Below are 18423 nucleotides of genomic sequence, written 5' to 3' on the forward strand. Positions count from 1 at the left end.
AAGATTCTACCTCCACAAGTCAAGAAAAATCAAATGGAGGAGAATCAAGGTCCGATCAAGAGGAAGGTTCTACCTCCGGATCCAAAGGAAAAGATGCCACCCCTACAAGCAAAAGTATAAATATTTCAATTAATAATAAAAGTCATATTATATGCTTTGAGTGTAGGGAACATGGGCACTACAAGAGCAAGTGCCCTAAATTGGCCAAGAAGAAGGGCCAAGTGGCACAAAAAGGTAAGGTGAAGCCCAAGGAGACCATCCCCGGAACAAAGAAGAGCAAGGAGCACATTGTGTGTTTCTCTTGCAATCAAAAGGGGTATTATCGGAGTCAATGCCCTAAGGGGAAGAAGATGGTCAAGGCTCAAGGAGGAAGCTCAAGTCAAGGGGGAGCCTCTAAGGTAAAAAGGAATGTAACTTTTATTGAGCCTACCCCTTTACATTATGGTAAAAAGCATGATAGTTCTAACTTATATCATTTTAATGCTATTTACCATGAAAATAGAAAGCATGATAGCGTTAAAGAAAAACATATAGCTTTTCATGCTAAAACTACTACACCTAAGGCTAGGAATGTAGGTAAAAGTCTAGGCAAGAACTCTAAGGATTGTAGCTACAAGCCTAGAAATAAAAATGCTCATGAACTTAATGGAAAAACAAAAACTAAGGACTTAGTGATGGAAAATCAAGTCTTGAGGTCAAGACTTGATAAAATGGAAAAGACCCTAAAAAGGATGGAAAATATCCTATTAGGGCAAAAAGAGCATAACCTAGGTTTAGGGGTACAAAAGCCATCCAATGGCCATAGAGGTTTGGGATACAAACCAAAGGCTAAGAAGGATGTGCCCACTTACCATAGAGTTCCATATAGTTATGGAACAAACCCTAGGTCTAATGGTCAAGCCAAAAATACTAGGGAAGTCATCCCTAAGAGTATTTTTGCAATAAATGTGACTAAGGCTTCTAAGAAGTCTAAGAAAGTCACAAACAAGGTCACAAGGGAGGCTATCCCTAGAGTTGACCTAGAAAGTGTGATCAAGGCCTCCAAGAAGCCAAACAAGGTCACTAGGAAGGTATCTAGGGAAGTTATCCCTAGTGAATACCTAGAGCATCCAAGGAGCACCAATAGATGTTGGGTTCCTAGGAGCATCTTCTCTACCCCATAGATGGGTTAGAGAGTGTTAACTCCGATTAGAAGGGTAGTTAACCCAACTTTGAGGAAATTGACACTCAAGGAGCATTTTCAAAGTTTTTGTTAACCTTTGAAAATGAAATGGAATTATTATTTACTCCTTGAAAGAGTAAAATGTGCCTAATGGTGGAAAATTGATTTTATCTTAAAAAGGCATAAATTGGGAAAACCTAGAGAAATACCAAGTTGGGATTTTGGTATGTTCTTAGGAAATTTAAGGTAATCCGGGCCTTAACTTAAAAGTGCTACTCTTGTGGAAAAATGAAATATGCCAACATTTGAGGATATGCTTACTTTCAATTGGCATACATTAATCAAGGGAATTAGAAATGCCAATTTAGGCTTTGGCATTTTCTTTAAGCACTTTAGGGCAATCTAGGTTTAAGTTTTAGGATTAGCTAAGATTAACGATACTTAGATAGGTAATCTAGGTATATCCTATTTATGCTAAACCTTGCCATGATTGTTTGCTCATAATATGCCATGACATCATATTTTATCTTATGTGTATTTTGCATTCATGACTTATCATGAAAAATACAATACCATGTCATGCCATACATACATCATGTAGTTATAGGAATCTTTCTTTTGAAAGCTATTTTATTTTGATGTATGCCATAACATTATCATGCATTATGTTTACTTCCTTAAAAAATAAGGACATATGGCATTAGTTAAACAAGTGGCATTTGTTTACAACAAGTGGAATAAACAAGTGACATTTGTTTAACAAGTAAATCAACAAGTAACATCCTTTGTGGATGTCTACCTCTCAAAATGCCTAGATAGATATGCATGATCCCTAGAATAGGGCAAAACCAAAATCTTACATCTCACAAAGACCTATAAGATGACTTGTATGTGTTTCAGTGCACATTAGATACAAGTGAGATGTTAGGATGATGAACAAAACTCAAGATGTTGATTTAGTGCATTCTTTTGAGTTTTAAGTTCATCAAAACACATAGTTATGTGTTTTCCCATCATTGGGAAAGCTAATGTACAAGTCATGTGCATTATGCCCAAGGAACATGATGGGATAATGGTTTTGAAAATATTTTTAAATGTTTTTGGAAAACCTTGGTGAAGGCTGTCTTTTGATAGTAATCACCATTGAATAGTTAGATACAAACTTGAAGAAAACACTAAAGTTTTTGCAAGTTTTCAAGTTTGTGTCAATCTTTGAAAATATGAAGTATTTTCATAGAAAGCTATTTTTCCATGATTAAGTATGCCCTAAATAATGTCTACACGAAATTTCATGATTTTTGGATTTTTGTAGAATTTTCTAGGGGTTTCTGAAGTTGACTGAAATGGAATTTCAGCAACTATCAGAACTTCAATCGATCCATAGATCGATTGGAGTTCCTGAATCGATCCGTGGATCGATTCAGAAGGCAAATCTCGCGAGCAGAAGCTCGCTGGATCGATCAATGGATCGATCCACACATACTGAATCGATCAGTGGATCGATTCAGTTGGTTCAATCGATTGGATCCCAACTCCAATCGATCCAAGTTGTTGATTTTGGCTGGGAAGGCCTGACTTCAGCATCTTTGAACCATGGTTAGTCTATGTAACCATTCCAAACCCTTAAAATACATTTGTATACATAAAAAGGGTGTTTTCGTGTTGAAAACAAGGATGGAATGGTAAAGGAAGGCTAAGTTGAAGTTTAGGTTGAGGTTTGTTTCAAATTTTGAACATTTGAACCTCAAAACTTCCAAATTTAGGTTTCCTAAAGGTTTAGGGATTCCAAGTCATTGTTGGTGCAATGACAGAAGTTACCACCATGTCTTTAGGGGGAGGGACTCTTTAAAGGCATGAAAATTATTTTTCATGAACCTTGGAAGGTGGTTAACCTTCTTTAAAGAAAATGCTCATGGATGAGCTTTTGAACTTGAAATGGGGAGTGGATATCCTCATTATTTCAAGTGGAAACTCAAGTGGTTAGAAAATGCTCAAGGTTGGGTATTTATCTACATTGAGGGAGAAGTTAAGGATAAATGAAGGGTATGGGACCTTCATTATCGTGTTGATCACAACGAGTGAAGTTGTGAACAACGATGAGCAACTCTTCAGGGGGAGAGTTTTCAACAAGTGAATTTGTTGATGTGTGCCCAAAAATGGGGCATGGTTTGATGTGTGCCAATAGGGGGAGAATGAAAGGACGTGTGAAAGGGAGTAAGTTAGGCTTTCATTATCTAAGAGGGAGTTTTCCCTCTTAGGGGGAGAATGAAAAGCTTAACTTATGCTTTCATTACCTAGTGGCATGAAGAATGAGGCTATGAGATTAGCCTAACTTACATGTGGCATTGTAAGTGTTATTGTGGTATTGTCAAACATCAAAAAGGGGGAGATTGTTGGTGCAACATCCCTCAGGTCAAGGTTGACCTGGTTGACCAAGCTGAGTCTTGGTTTAAGTTTAGATGTTTGACAATAAGATACTGATTGAAGGAGAGTCAAGTAGGTCAAGGTTGACCGGATACTTGACTGGAAAGTCCTGACTGGGATGTTAGGCAGAAGGAAATCCTGGTGAGTGAAGCCAGGTGAAAGTCCTGACTGGGATGTTAGGCAGAAGGAAATCCTGGTGAGTGAAGCCAGGTGAAAGTCCTGACTGGGATGTTAGGCAGAAGGAAATCCTGGTGAGTGAAGCCAGGTGAAAGTCCTGACTGGGATGTTAGGCAGATGAAAATCCTAGTGAGTGAAGCTAGGTGAAAGTCCTGGTGAGTGAAGCCAGGCAAGGGAAATCCAGATGGATCAAGGATGATCGGACATCTGGTGTTGGGAAGTCCAAGTAGGTCAAGAGAGTGACCGGATACTTGGCATGAAAGAAAAGTCCAAGTAGGTCAAGAGAGTGACCGGATACTTGGCATGAAAGAAAAGTACAAGTGGGTCAAAGGGATTGACCGGACACTTGTTGGGGAGTCCTGGCAGGTCAAGGGAGTGACCAGATGCTAGGCATGATGTACCAACAAGTCAAGGTTGACCGGATGTTGGTTTGGGAGGTTCGGGACTTGGTTTTGGGCAAAATCCAAGTGCTGGATCGATCAGTGGATCGATTCAGGCTCTGGATCGATCAGTGGATCAATCCAGATCTTTCCCAGCGAACAGAGAGCCTCTGGATCGATCGGTGGATCGATCCAGAGGTCCCAATCGATCAGCCGATCGATTGGGACGCTGCTGCTTCGCGCGATAAGCGCTGGATCGATCCGTGGATCGATCCAGGCGTTTTCCCAGAGCACAGAGACGCTCTGGATCGATCCGTGGATCGATCCAAAGTCTCCCCGATCGATTGGGAACATTCGAATCGATCGGGATCCGACCGTTGGCGTCGATAAAGGCCGCAGGCGCACGATTCCTTCGGCATCTCTTCTCCGATTCACTCCAGCTCTTCGCCAGCTCCTCTACAGCACTCTCCAAGCTCGTGATCGCCAGTTCTTGAAGGTTCTTGGAAGCTTTCCAAGTCAAGAGGCGGATCAAAGCCAAGAGGAAGAAGTTAGGGTTAGGGTTTTTACTGCACATCTAGTAAGCTTTTGCTTATCTTGTATTTCCCTTTCTTCTTCTTGTACTGAGAGTATTGTAGGGCTTCTCCGCCCTTGGTAGTTACCATAAAGGAGTGTTATTCATAGTGGAGGGTGTGTGCGTTGGTGTGGATCCTTGGATTAGTCACCTCTTGTGAGGTGGATACCAAGTAAACCAACTTTGTTAGCGTTTGTTTTTGTTTCTTTGTATTCCGCTGCGCATCCAAGAAGAAACAAGCAAAGAAGCACACCGAGCGAACGCGACGAGCTATTCACCCCCCCTCTAGCTACTTTTGGTCCTAACAGTTTGCTCCTCCGTCCAATGTCGTGGTCGGAGCTTCTTTCCCTTCTTGTCCTTCGGAACTTCGAACGGTTCCTTTACCACCATCATGGTGTCCCAATCCGTATTGAAGAACACCTCCATCTTCATCATCCAATACGTGATGTCCCATAAGCCTCTACCTTCAATCTTTGGCGGTTTTATCAAGCCGGTCATCTTGTGCTTCCTTGGCGGTTAGTCCAACGGAGAGCGTCCTTGCTCTGATACCACTTGTTGGGGATCGGTGGCCGACTTGAAGGGGGGTTAGATAGACGGTGCCCCCAAATACTCGCTTCTTTCTACAACGTTAGTGCGCAAGCGGAAATGCAAACAAAGCAAGTAGAAAGCTAAATACTAAAGGAAAGAATGCAAACCAAGCTACACGATCATTTACGTGGTTCGAAGATAAAGCTCCTACTCCACGGCGTGTCCGTAAGGTGGACGATCCCTATCCGTCGGTGGATTACTCCCCGGAAGATCTCCGGCTAGCTCAAACCTCCTTGTGGGTGGAGAAACCTCACCACAAACTCACCAAGACCTCTTGGATACAAGGGAAACTCTTGAGCACTTGTAGACTACTAATTAGACCTTAACCAAGTCTAATTTCATCAGGGATAACCAAGCTTCCAAGCCTTGGTTATATAGGCCGCGGGTTGGAAAACCCCGCCTACCAGTCGACTGCTAAAACATGCAGTCGACTGCCCTCTATGGAAATTCGACCGTTACATCCCAATGGCTCGATTCCACACTGTCAGTCGACTGCACCAGTCGACTGCTAAAACATGCAGTCGACTGCTACAGTACTGCTACAGTAGCGCTACAATACTGCTACAGTAAACCCCTAAAACTAGGATTTTGCTCCGAGTACAATCTCTCATGCACTCGTACCCTCACCCTTATGACTCATTTGATGCTTCCTTTGCAGCTTTGACCTTTTGCCTTCAAGCCTACTTCCTTTGGCTCTCGTCCCTCGGATGCATTCAAGCCCGCGGCTCGTACCCAATGTCATCCTTCGCGTATGCCTCGAAGTCGCTTCCCTCGGCCCTTGTTCTCGCTGCCTTGTCCACGGTCCCTTGGATGCTCCATCCTTCACTGGACCCGAAGCCATCAACCTAAGTCACATGTGTATCCTACAGTCCTGCACAACTCAAATACACATATCAGATACAAGGGTGAACCTAACTTAAACTCTTTGCCCAAACACCAAAACACATGGTCGCACGGACCATTGGGATTGCTCCAACAATATTCTCCAGCTCTAGGATAGACATCACTAGAGGGGTACTCATCCCGCTTACCATTTATGATGAGGTCGGTCAGCGTAGCCTTAGATTAGCAGCGGCAGAGGTCACTGCCGAGGGGATTCTGGCCTGGAAGGGCCGACCACCACCAGCTGCTGCCTCTGGTGCTCTAGAGGCCGAGGACGCACCAGATGCAGATGAGGAGTGGCCCGATTTCCTGGCAGAGGACTTTTTCACAGATCCTTCCACCTCTGCCGGTCCCTCCACTTCAGCCGGGCCTTCATCTTCAGCACAACTCTCTGTCGAGTACAGACTCACTCGCCTCGAGATCCAGACCACTCAGACGCGGCGGGCTGTGCTAGATAGCCATCGCTTTCTTCGATCTATGCGATCCGAGATGGTTGCTGGTTTCGCATCTCTCCGAGGCGAGCTTCGACGTCAGGGACAGCCTCAGCCACCACCCGAGCAGCCTCTAGCCGATCCTCCAGCTGACGATCCACTGGCTTGATTCTATTTCTTAGATATTTGGGCTATGTCATTCACTTCTTGGATCTGCCTCTCTTACTCATCTTTTTTATTTGTATCCTGGATCTTCTAGACTGTTTGGACATGTTATTGAGTACCTATGTGTTTTATTTGAGGGTAGGTGTCTCATTTTTGTTATCCTGTTTGTTTTTCAAATTCTAGGAAAAATAAAATTTCAAAAATCCCAATTTCCTAGATTTTTTTTAATACAGAATTAGCCTAGGCTTTCCCCCTAGAAATCATGTTCCCCTAGAATTAAGCTAGAGCATCTCACAAACACCTAGGTATACCTTGATTGTGATTGAAAAACATAGAATGGCGTGAGATGCATAGGGTATAGCCTGGACTCAAGAATGCTTATATCTGTGCATCAATATGGGTCTGGGCGTTAAATACGCAATATACATTAATCAAGTTAAGTCTTCCAGCTCTAGTCAAGTCTATCTGGACCAAAATAACTTAACTTGACTAACCAAGTGAAAGCTATTGTCCTGTAGGCAATCAGCAAGTAACTAAAGGTTAGACAGTTGGTAAAGGATACTTAATTTTCTTGTTAAGAATGTTTTGATCTTTAGGGCTCTGATACCTAGTAAATTAATCTAGTGAACATGACTCATGCTTGGACTTAAGGACCAACTGAATTTGAATGAATAACCTTCTTGTCCTAAAATTTAAATATTATTTAAACTTAAGCTAAGTTTCCTGTTAACCTAAGTTTTCAAATTCAATACTTGTAAAGAGCTAAGCTAAGTTCCAATCTTAACTTTCAAACCCTGTTGAACTTAGCTTTGAACTTTGTAAATTCCTGTACAGTTTTTCAAAACTTAACTCAGTACCTTCAAAGTAAGAATGATATTATTACTAACTTTTAAAATCTATCAAAGAGATACACTTCCTAACAGTTTTATAATGTTTTACATTTAAAATCTAGTTATTCAAATGTCTATTATTGCTTATTTTTGATATATGGCAAAGGGGGAGAGTAGCAAAAATGTAAAATTCAAATTTAAATTAATAAAAAAGGGGGAGCATCAGTTAAGGGGGAGCATATAGTTTACTTTAGCAAATTCTGCTTTGGTTATTGTGTTCATCTATTCTTAGCAAATTTGCTTGTGTTAAAAAAGATTATCTATTCGTTTGTTTACTTAACTTTGAATTTGAGTTGCCATAATCAAAAAGGGGGAGATTGTTGGTGCGGGAAGCATCCGACGATCGAACTCGTGTTTTGATAATGGCAAAGGATTCAAAGTTAAGGTGTTTTGTATTCTAACAAGTCTACTTGAGGATTTCAGGAAAGTCCTAGCTGCGGTTAGGTAAAGGGAAAAAGCCTAGGGGGTGGTAACCCTAGGTCATAGGGGGTGGTAACCCTATGCGGAAAGTCTTGGCAGGTCGATGACTTCAGGCAAAAGTCCTAGGGGGTGGTAACCCTAGGTGGAAAGTCCTGGTGTCGCGAACCAGGTGAAAGACTAGACTAGCCGGGAAGCGGATGTCCAGCAGAAAGTCCGGAAGCGTCGAGTGCTGAGCAAAAGTCCAGTCGATCCTCCACTGAGCAAAAGTCCAGTCGATCTGGAGGATCGACTGGCAATAGGTAAATCTCCTGAGTGGAGTAGGTGAGGACGCGTTCCCCGTAGAGGGAACAGTAGGCGTCGGGTCGACCTAGGGTTTCCGGTTGGAAATCCGAAGTCAAACCCGGACAGTCCGGAGACTGTCATAAAATATTCGTTATTATTCATACTGTTATTTTGTACTAACTTTGTGTTGCAGGATGGTGTTTGGGACTAACATATCTTGCAGGTACAAAATAACGGAGATTTGTCTTGGATAAACAGTATCTGAGGCACCTCCATGGAGCTTGGAGGCGCCTCGGGTGCAAACGCTGACCTGGCTGCGAAGCTTCAATGGAGGCGCCTTGGTGAGGGTATAAGGCGCCTTGGAAGGCGCCTTGAGCAGGGCATAAGGCGCCTTAAAGGGATGAAGTTCGACCAGATCAGATTTGATCCACGCGGAAGACTCGGCAGCATGGAGGCGCCTTGAACACCCTTTATAAGGGGGTTTCGACCAGCACTTCAAAATATCAAGTTCTAAGCTTTCCTTCTTCAACGTGCTGCTAACAAAGTCATTCCGAAGTGCTGCTGCGACATTCCGACGACCCGGAGCTCCAATCTTCTTCTTTCTTAAGTTGTCGGTAAAAGTTTATTTCAATACTATCATTATAATTTGTAATTTCTATCGTGCTTATAGTTGTTGCCCACCGGAAGCGATCAAGGATCGCAGGCCTTCGAGTAGGAGTCGCCTTAGGCTCCGAACGAAGTAAATTCTCTGTGTCCTTCTGTTTGTGTTTCTTTGTTTTAATTCCGCTGCTTTAACTCTGATAGTTTCACGATTCTGATAAACGTACAAAATAGCCACGAGCGCTATTCACCCCCCTCTAGCGCGGTCTCGATCCAACACCTCGGTCATAGATCACAAAAATATATGTCTAGTAAATAACAATAAGGTTAAAGATATAGATTAAGTACGATTTCCTACTTCCTTATGGAGAAATTGCTTCTTCTTTCAAGATAATGTCCTAGATATCTGTGAACAGGTTACCCATGTCACTAGGGTCTCTTGAGTATATGATATAAGACACTCTTTCTATGAGATCAACAATTCAGAATCTGGTTCGTCCATTTTTGACTTTAAGGCAATGTTATACTTTGGTTCCTTCTTCAGATCTGCACATCTTGTTTCACGAACTTCAAATGTTGAAAATAACTCTTCTAAAGTACTTATTTCTAGATCCTTAAAGATATAATAAGCATCTACTAATGATACTCATTCAGTAGTCCTAGGAAATACGTTAAGCATATACCGTAGTGAATCTCGGTTGGTTACCTTTTCTTTGAGATTCGTGAGTCCGGTGATGAGCTCCTTGATCCTTGAATGGAAGTGTGTGATGGTTTCTCCTTCTTCTAACTGAAGGTTGCAGATACAGTTTCGAAGCAAGTCCCGTTTCGCTAGTTTGGCTTCAGACGTACTTTTGTGTAGCTTTAGAAACTTCTCCCAAAGTTCCTTTGTTGATTCATAGGCGCCGATTCTATTGACTTCTTACAGAGATAACACACTCAGCAGATGGAATTCGGCTCATTCATTTGCTACGAAATCTGCTTACTCCTTCTTGATCCATTGATATTCTTCTTTATCCTTCGGTGCTTCAAAATCATATTTCAATATTAGGAATAAATCAAAGTCTGTTTTGAAGAATACATCCATCTTTCTTTTCTAAATCACGAATTCCCTCTCAAACTTCGGTGGATAGATGCTCGGTTCGACCATCTCTTGTGCTTCGATTGACGGTAGTCCTCTTGAAGTGGTTGGGCTCTAATACCACTTGTTTGTCCCTTGACGGCTAACTAGAGGGGGTGAATAGCCTACACAATAAAAACAAACAAAACCTTTCTCGACTTTACAACTTGATAGACTTACATAAAAAGTAATAAGTAGTAAACTAAAGACAGAGGCACAAAAATAATTACTTTATTTGCAATCGGGGGATTGTTAATCCAAGATGTTGAAAGCTCACTATCCAATCTCCTTCAGACAGAGAAGCCTCTTACAGCAGTTAAAGTACTCAGTTACAGAACTAAACAAAATAAGAATTGTTTATAAGTGTTGTACTGAACTACTGAAATCAGGGTTGTATTTATAGCCCTGATTGGGGCGCTTGGAAGGATTCCAGGTGCCTGGACATGGATAAAGTTTTATCCCCTTCTCAACGACTCACGATAGCTGTCTTGATGATAAAGTTTCTGGTCCAGGCGCTTGGACCAGCTCTGAGCCCCCGAATTGGGCTGAACCGGGCTCGATCAAGGTGCGTACCGAGGGCTCCTTGGCTGCCCTCAAGGGGTCCAGGCCTTCCTCTCCGGCTTTGCTCGCTTGGGTAATTTCAGCCATCCGGAATATGGCTCACTCGAACCCATTTTCTGGGCTTCTCGAGTAACCTTTCACTCTGGCTTCTAGTCCCTCAAAAACATCGTGCACCTCCTTCTCGTCCGCCAGCGTACTCATCTACACTACCTCGTCACTCGGATGCATCGAGCCCATCGACTCTCTCCTTCTCGCTAGCAGTGTCTTCCGCTCGACTTCCTATACTCCTAAGTTCCTACACACTTAGACATAAGTATTAAATCACAATAGAACCTAACTTGACTTGGTTGATCACATCAAAACAACCTTGGGGTACTTACACCTTCCTCTACCCAATGAAAGTCTATTGTACATCTTCACCCCCTGATATGCGACATTCTCTAATATCTTATAATTACGAAGGTTACAAAGGGAGCAGGGCTCTAGCGTTCCAACAACCATCCGACCGGACTCAAAAGTCTCGCCCCTATGATTGTTTACCCCTTCCCACTTTAGAAGACCCCCCTAGAGGAAAGTTTGAGATATGAAGAAATAGTGGGAGACGTGAATAGAATCTCTAGAACAATACAGGACTATGAACAAGTAATGATAATTGAGCAGAACTCTACTGTACCTGAAATCTCATCACCTCAAGTGGAACTGAAGCCTTTATCATCCAATCTCATATATGAGTTCCTTGGGTCAAACTCCACATTTTCTATAATAATTAATGCAAATCTGAGTGAATTGGAAACCAACAAACTACTTAGAGAGTTGAGCTTTCATAGAAAGGTAATTAGGTATACTATTGATGACATAAAAGGAATCAATCCTTATTTATGCATGCACAGGATTTTGTTAGAAGAAGGTCACAAAAGCTCCACTAAACATCAAAGAAGACTCAACCCTAACATGGAAGATGTGGTATGGAAGGAGGTACTAAAGATACTAGATACAAAAAATATATACCCCATTTTTGATAGTGAATGGGTAAGCCTAGTAAATGTAGTTCTGAAGAAGAGAGGAATGACAGTAATTAAGAATGACAATAATGAATTAATTTCAACAAGAATAGTTACCGAATGGCGGATGTGTATTGATTATCGAAAATTGAACAAAGAAACGAGAAAAAAATCATTTCCCCCTTCCCTTCATTGTTCAAATGCTCGAAAGGCTGGCAAAACATTCCTACTTCTGCTACTTGGATGGGTACTCTGGTTTTTATCATATTTCAATACATCCCCATGATCAGGAAAAGACTATTACATGCCCCTATGGAACTTTTACTTATTGACGTATGCCATTTGGATTATATAATGCTCCCACAACTTTCCAACGTTGTATGATGCCCATTTTTGATAAAAAGATATAATGGAAGTGTTATAAAGATGTGAAGAAATAAATTTGGTCCAATTTTGATAAGATCATTTTTATCTTGAAACAATATCAAAAGAATTTAAGTACTGAACCCCTCTAACTACACTAGTGCAGTATAGAAATAACTTAGGTCATCTCCTAATGAATGCAACGATAGGATGGTAATCTAGGATTGTATGTTATTCATGTTTTTGAATTTTTGATATGGAAATGGAGTTTTGGGGGTTGATTCTAAACCTAACAAATGAGATAACAAAACAAGTATGAAATTTACCCTAATGAAATGAACAACATCATATCTACCCATTAATAGTGATCTCACAACGCATTGTCACTCTATGCTACAATTTCACTATCAATGGAATTAAACTAAGGAATGAAATAGCAAAGCATTAAATGAACCCTAATCTAGTAAATGAAAGATAATGCAAGTAAAGGAAGCTAAGTCTACCCTAACTACAATTGCAGAAAATAAAAACACATCAAGTGAACATCTAGTGTAACGAAACCTAGAACATATAACAAAACCTAACTAACTTCATTCAAATGAAGAACAAATATCATGTAAACATAAACCATCTATCTAACAATGTATTGCAAGAAGTAAACTAAAGAAATTGCATCAATTAAATTCTATCTAATGGAAGAGACAATTCATCAAACACATTGTAGGCATGAATTGAGTTGAACCAAATGCGTACAAAGTAAACATGGAAGATCAAGTTTGATATAAGCATTCAATAAGAAACATCAACACAAGCAAATCGATACAATTAATAAACATATGAATAAAACTGAGTTAACCAAACCATAATCCACACTTCAACTTTCAATTCCTGAGACTACCCTTGCCATCATACAAGGGCCCAAAGAAAGAACCCTTAACTCTGGTGAATAGTAGCACACTGTCGGTCTACTGCATGCTTCGACAACGATGATGAGATGACTCTTCACTTGAAGAAATCCTCCCCAACTGAAGATGGCTGGTGATGGTGGGATGGACTGCCGACTCCTTCTTTCTCTACCACCTGAACCCCAAAAGGTAGATGTTGTCGGAAGGAAGCCCTAAGGTGGAAGTCACAATGTTGCCACCGAAGTTTGCTTGGAATCAAGAAGAAGAAGAATGGACTGTGGATGGTCGACCAGCAGCAGTGCAGGTAAGGGAAGAAGTTGCTAGTCGGTGGTGGAGGAAGAAGAATATAGGAGGGGGCAGCAGCGTTGTGAACATCGCAAACCCTGGAAAATGAAGAAGAGAGGATATGGGGGGTTAGGAATGGCTGGTCGGCGGCAGTGAAGAAGGGAAGAAGCCACCAGCCAGTGGTGCAGGAGGAAGAAGAAGGGGAGAAAGCAACGTCGAAGCTTTGGTGTGTGTGTGTGCCCTCAACTCTCCATTTGACTTGAACTAAATATTTTCAAATTGGATTGGGTTTAGATCTATAGCTTTGAATCAATCGGTTTGACTCGACTCATGTCCATGACTCCTCTTTAATTCCCTACAAAATCATAAAATAATACCAAAATTAAGGAGAGAGTATAAAAAGCTCATAAATATATCCTAACTCATGAATCATAATATTAAGCAATATTTAAGTGAATGAGAGGATAAAATGTTAAGTATGGGAGCTAAAATATCACATCAAAATACTAGTTATCAGTGCCACTGGACCAGAGCCAAGGCAGCTTCCAGCCGTGTGGATTCATACGGTCATGGCTCGAGTCATGCCCTGCTCTATATAAAGGAAGTTTCTTTCTCTTTTTGAGAAATGAAGGTTCTCCTTTTTGGGAGATCCAACTTGGACGAGATCTGGACTTCTTCAGCACTTTCTTGGATGACTTAAAGACAAATTCAAAGTCTCTATCACTCTGGAAGCTTGGATTGGATCCGAAGACCACTCTTCATATTGGATAAGCCTTCTTCACTTCTCTTCTTGAGTTTTGGTGTTTTTGGCTTAGATCTTGATATCTTTGGATTCTTTTCTTTCCACCTAGTTATAAAGTAGATCTCTTGTTCTAGAATTAAGAAAGTAATTGTGATATAAATTGATGTAAAACTCATGGATTTGCCAATTTCTTATCTATATGTCATTGTTATGCCTTGTATCTATTTGATCTTATGTTTGTGTAGTGTGTTTGAGCTTAATTCTCATGTTTGGTTGAATGTTTGTGTAGAATTACTAATCCCGTAGGGGAAATGCTCTAGATCATATGACCAAGAGGCCCTAGTAATAAGGGTATCCCATTTTCAGACATCTAGGGCATTGCCTTGAAAGGAGAAGTAATTATTCACAAGGAAGTAGGGAATTGAACATAATTATTATTTCTATCTCTATATTATTGAGTGTTAGTGTGTTTTTGTTATGTATGACCTAGAAATCTAGACTTACATAATTGACTAACAGAAATAAGATTTAAAGTAAAACTCAGAATATAATAAACATCAGTAAATGATAAATAGGATGTAACAATTGAACCAACACCTACTAATGATATAGGCGCTATAACAAATTTAACTTTCACACGTCATCAACAGTGCACATTTATAGAGTGCTATTAATAATAATATCTATAGCACGCAAGTAAAACGCGATGCAAATAGTATTACATTTTTATAAATAATAAAAAAATAAACTATTTATAATTTTAATAGCGCATGATATCCGCTATTAATACTATAAAACAACTACAACACGATGTGCGCTGTTAAAAATATTTTTAACAACGTATTCTACAACATGCTACTAAAACCCTTGTTTTTTAATCCGCATGATCCATAAATCCTTTGCCTTGTGAATACGATCGTTTTCTGTCGCAACCCTCCCCAACATCTTCATCTTCGTGCCCTAGCCGCTCCCTCCCCAAGCATCTTCATCTTCGTGCCCTAGCCGTCGCCCCCGTTCCCCGTGACCGTCTTCCTCTTCGAGCCCTAGGCCGCCTCCCCCTCCCCACAAGCGTCTTCCTCTTTGAGCCCTAGCCATCTCCCCCCTTCCTGCGAGCCTCTTCGCTATCATTACCTTGAATCAAATGATCTCATTGAAGGGTTTTAAGTGGAGACGCAAGTACACACAGTTAGGATTTTCTAGTAAGACACCACTGCTCATTACCTTGAATAATTCCTCTTTGACAGATTTAATGAGTTAGGGATCAACGGAGACAACTGGTTTAAAATAGGCAAAAACATCGATTGTTAGCTTCTATTACTGCAACACCGAGGGAATTGGATCTTGAAAGAGGTTCGATCTCAAACACTTTGATTTGAGGTTTTTTTTGTTTTTGTTAGTTTCTATGATTTTGTGGTATTTTCGATGTTTTGGGAGGATAATATACATCTTCCGAGTGAAAGTTTGGTCGACTCATGATTTCTTAAATGTTTCTTTTGTAAAAATAAGATTTTTTTTTAAAACCACCGAGCTGTTTGCACTTTTTATCGAACAACTGCGAGCCAACTTTTGGGATGGTGTTGTGAAATGTGCCTTTGTTCACGATTTTTGGGGTTATGATCTAGATTAAGATGTATAGGTTCATTTTAAAAAAAAACCTTTGCAGGTTATTTGCTTACAGTAGAACATAGTGAAAGTCTCGTTGTTGTAGCAGCTAAGGTACAATTTCTATTGTTATGTAGCATCATCACCCATCATTCCAATCTCTTGAGTTCATGTTCAGTCTTATTGACTTGGTAATCTCATTCGGATGAAACGACGGTGACTATGGATATGCACTTTATGGTCAAACGAACTGTTTTTATGATCTTTGAATTTGCTGAGAGATCATAATAATATCAGATTGAGACAACATATGCAGAATTATTATATGTGGTGGTGACCAAAATAAATGAACATGAGTTATTCTTGTTTTGGTGCTTTGTTTTTCTAAGAAAAACAACTTAAGCCTACTGAATAGCACTCCGATGGTAATCAACTGCGGCAATCAATCATCTAAGTTGTTTATAGTTATCACTTTCAATAATTATTTTATGTTATTTTCATTCATTTATTTTACGGCCTGTGATATTCTAGGCAACAAAAATTTGTAATTTGCCATAGCTCTGTGAGAATAAATATTCAGTGCTTTAAATTCTAGAGAATCATCTCACCAAAAAGTAATTTGTAGAATCAACTGTTATGTGCAGTACTGTAACATATTTTTGAAGTTCAATGGAGAGATAAATTTCATTTGACTGAATGAACCCAATAGTTGGGAAAAACACTGATTGACGATAATGGTACATATACTCTATATGTAATTTTCTTTATGTCTTCTTCATGCAACTTTAGTTACACTGAGAGATATTGGACAATTACCAAGTAAATGTATGTTAATCAAAATAAATTAATTGGTATGCTGTGACTACCCAAATATTTTTAAGTTGATAGAATTTTGACACAAATTTTTAAACAGCCAGGATGCAAACCATTCATTTCTTAGATAATCTCGCTCTGCACCGCCTTTCCACGATCCTTGAGTCTATTATCTCAAGATCTTATTTCAGACTAACTACACAATTTACAAATAACATATTTAGTCATCTAAACATATTCAAACTGGGCACTTCTTGTCACTTGTATAAATGGTGTGTTTATAGGTAATTTCTAGATTTATCATAGATCACTTAAACATCTTATTCAATAATTTCATTTTTCCTCCACGTTAGTGTTTGTATTGTAGCATTAACTCTTATATTTCTGTGTTCAGGATTTTTATCAGTCAAGAATATCAGACTTTTCTCATACATTGAGCTAAAATCAGCTACAGTCAATTTTCATCCAAACAACAAGATTGATCAAGGTGGTTTTGGAACAATATACAAGGTAAGTGAGGAAATCTTATTGCTGGAGATTTTGACACTGTAGTTAGAGAATATCACAGTTTCTCTTAGAGAAATTTACATTTAGGATTTTATATTCTTTTTTATTCATTGATAATGTATTAATCTGAGTTTCTTTGGCATCTCTCAAGAGTAATGGGTCATGTGTATATCTTGAAATGTAATTGCATCTTTATAAACTGTCTTTATACCGTTTGCGGTATAGTGACTATTGAATTTTAGAGTAAAGATCCTGAGATGATCGTTAGTGTCACATCATTTTACTGGTCATTCTGTGCTCCAATTAGCATGCATAAATTAGTTTTTCTCAAGCAAGCTTACTAACATAGTAATAATTATGTTGTGGAAGCTTATGTTGACCTTATGATAAATTGAAGATTTAAACTTCTTTCCGGACTCATGTGGTAAAAGACGATTCGTTCATTCCCAGCATCTCCGTCAACCCGTCCCTAGGTCAACACGGAGGAGGTAAATCACGGGTGGCTACTAGCCATTAGTGCAAATGGCCAAGACATGGGGGAGGTTATGCTCGATCACGCCGAGTTTCGATCATAAGACATCATGTGATAACACTCCATGCCTTAAGCATCGCACCGCCCCGAGGAGACCTTCTTTCCGTACTAATGGATGTTGGTTTAAAGCAAAATGTTTCCCAAATATGATTCATTTAAATTTATTTTTATTATTCTATCATGGAGTTCTTATGAATGGAGTAGTTGTTACAATAAGGGTACTCTCCACAGCATCTCGGCAAAGAGTCAAGGAATCATTGCTAGAATAACACATGTTTTTATAACGAGGCTCTATCAGGTATATTACGTGTTATTTGGAGATCTTCCCACCAGTTCTTCTGTTTGGTGAACTTTGGTACTTTGTGGTAGTTCAGTATATTGAATTAAGATCAGGTGCACTAGAATGTAGAAATGTATTAGAAACACATGCTATTGGTTTTTGTAGTTGTATTTAATAATTTAGTAACTCTACTATGCACTGATTGTATTGACATTGCTTGATGCTAACACAGATAATGTTACCAAGTATATCTTGTTTCCAAAAACTCATATATTGCATAACTTGTTAACATTGTTATTTCTAGGATAGTTCTTGGAGATAGTTCTTGAAGACAAGATTCATCTGGTTGCCAAAATGCAAATTGTCATAGTTCCTGGAGATGAACCTCTAAGATCGTATCAATCCTCTTTCAACTCTAGGACCTCAGGCTCCTCCTTGGCTCACACTAATCCATGGGAAGATATTGTTACACAAGCTTTTGGAAGTGGGGGTGAGAATGCATTCATTAAGGTCTTCTGATTCTTCAAAGGGTCTTCTTAATTATATTGTACTGTCTTTTGTTATATTTTTTTATTGCCAGTGATTCATATTTTTTGTAAACTATTTCGAGTAGATTTATAAAGTTCTATGAGCTTTGTAAAATGATTATTAGAGGAATACAAATTAGATATTCACATTTAGATTATACTTTGTAGTCTTTCATTTCTATTTTTATTGTTGTATGAATTGTGATAATATTTAAA

At 39.6% G+C, this 18423-nt stretch overlaps 1 protein-coding gene across 1 annotated transcript in view; it reads left to right on the plus strand.

Moving 5' to 3' along the window:
• LOC122048125 (oligopeptide transporter 5-like) overlaps positions 1–18199 on the plus strand; it is a 34656-nt gene extending 16457 nt beyond the window's left edge. Inside the window, exons 6-7 of the mRNA XM_042609728.1 lie at positions 16756–16871; positions 17990–18199. Of these exons, the coding sequence (XP_042465662.1) occupies positions 16756–16871; positions 17990–18199 (326 nt within the window). The remainder of the gene's footprint in view (positions 1–16755; positions 16872–17989) is intronic.
• The last annotated feature ends 224 nt before the right edge of the window (positions 18200–18423 follow it).

This window comes from Zingiber officinale, chromosome 2B (genome assembly GCF_018446385.1).
Source record: "Zingiber officinale cultivar Zhangliang chromosome 2B, Zo_v1.1, whole genome shotgun sequence".
NCBI classification, from domain to species: domain Eukaryota; kingdom Viridiplantae; phylum Streptophyta; class Magnoliopsida; order Zingiberales; family Zingiberaceae; genus Zingiber; species Zingiber officinale.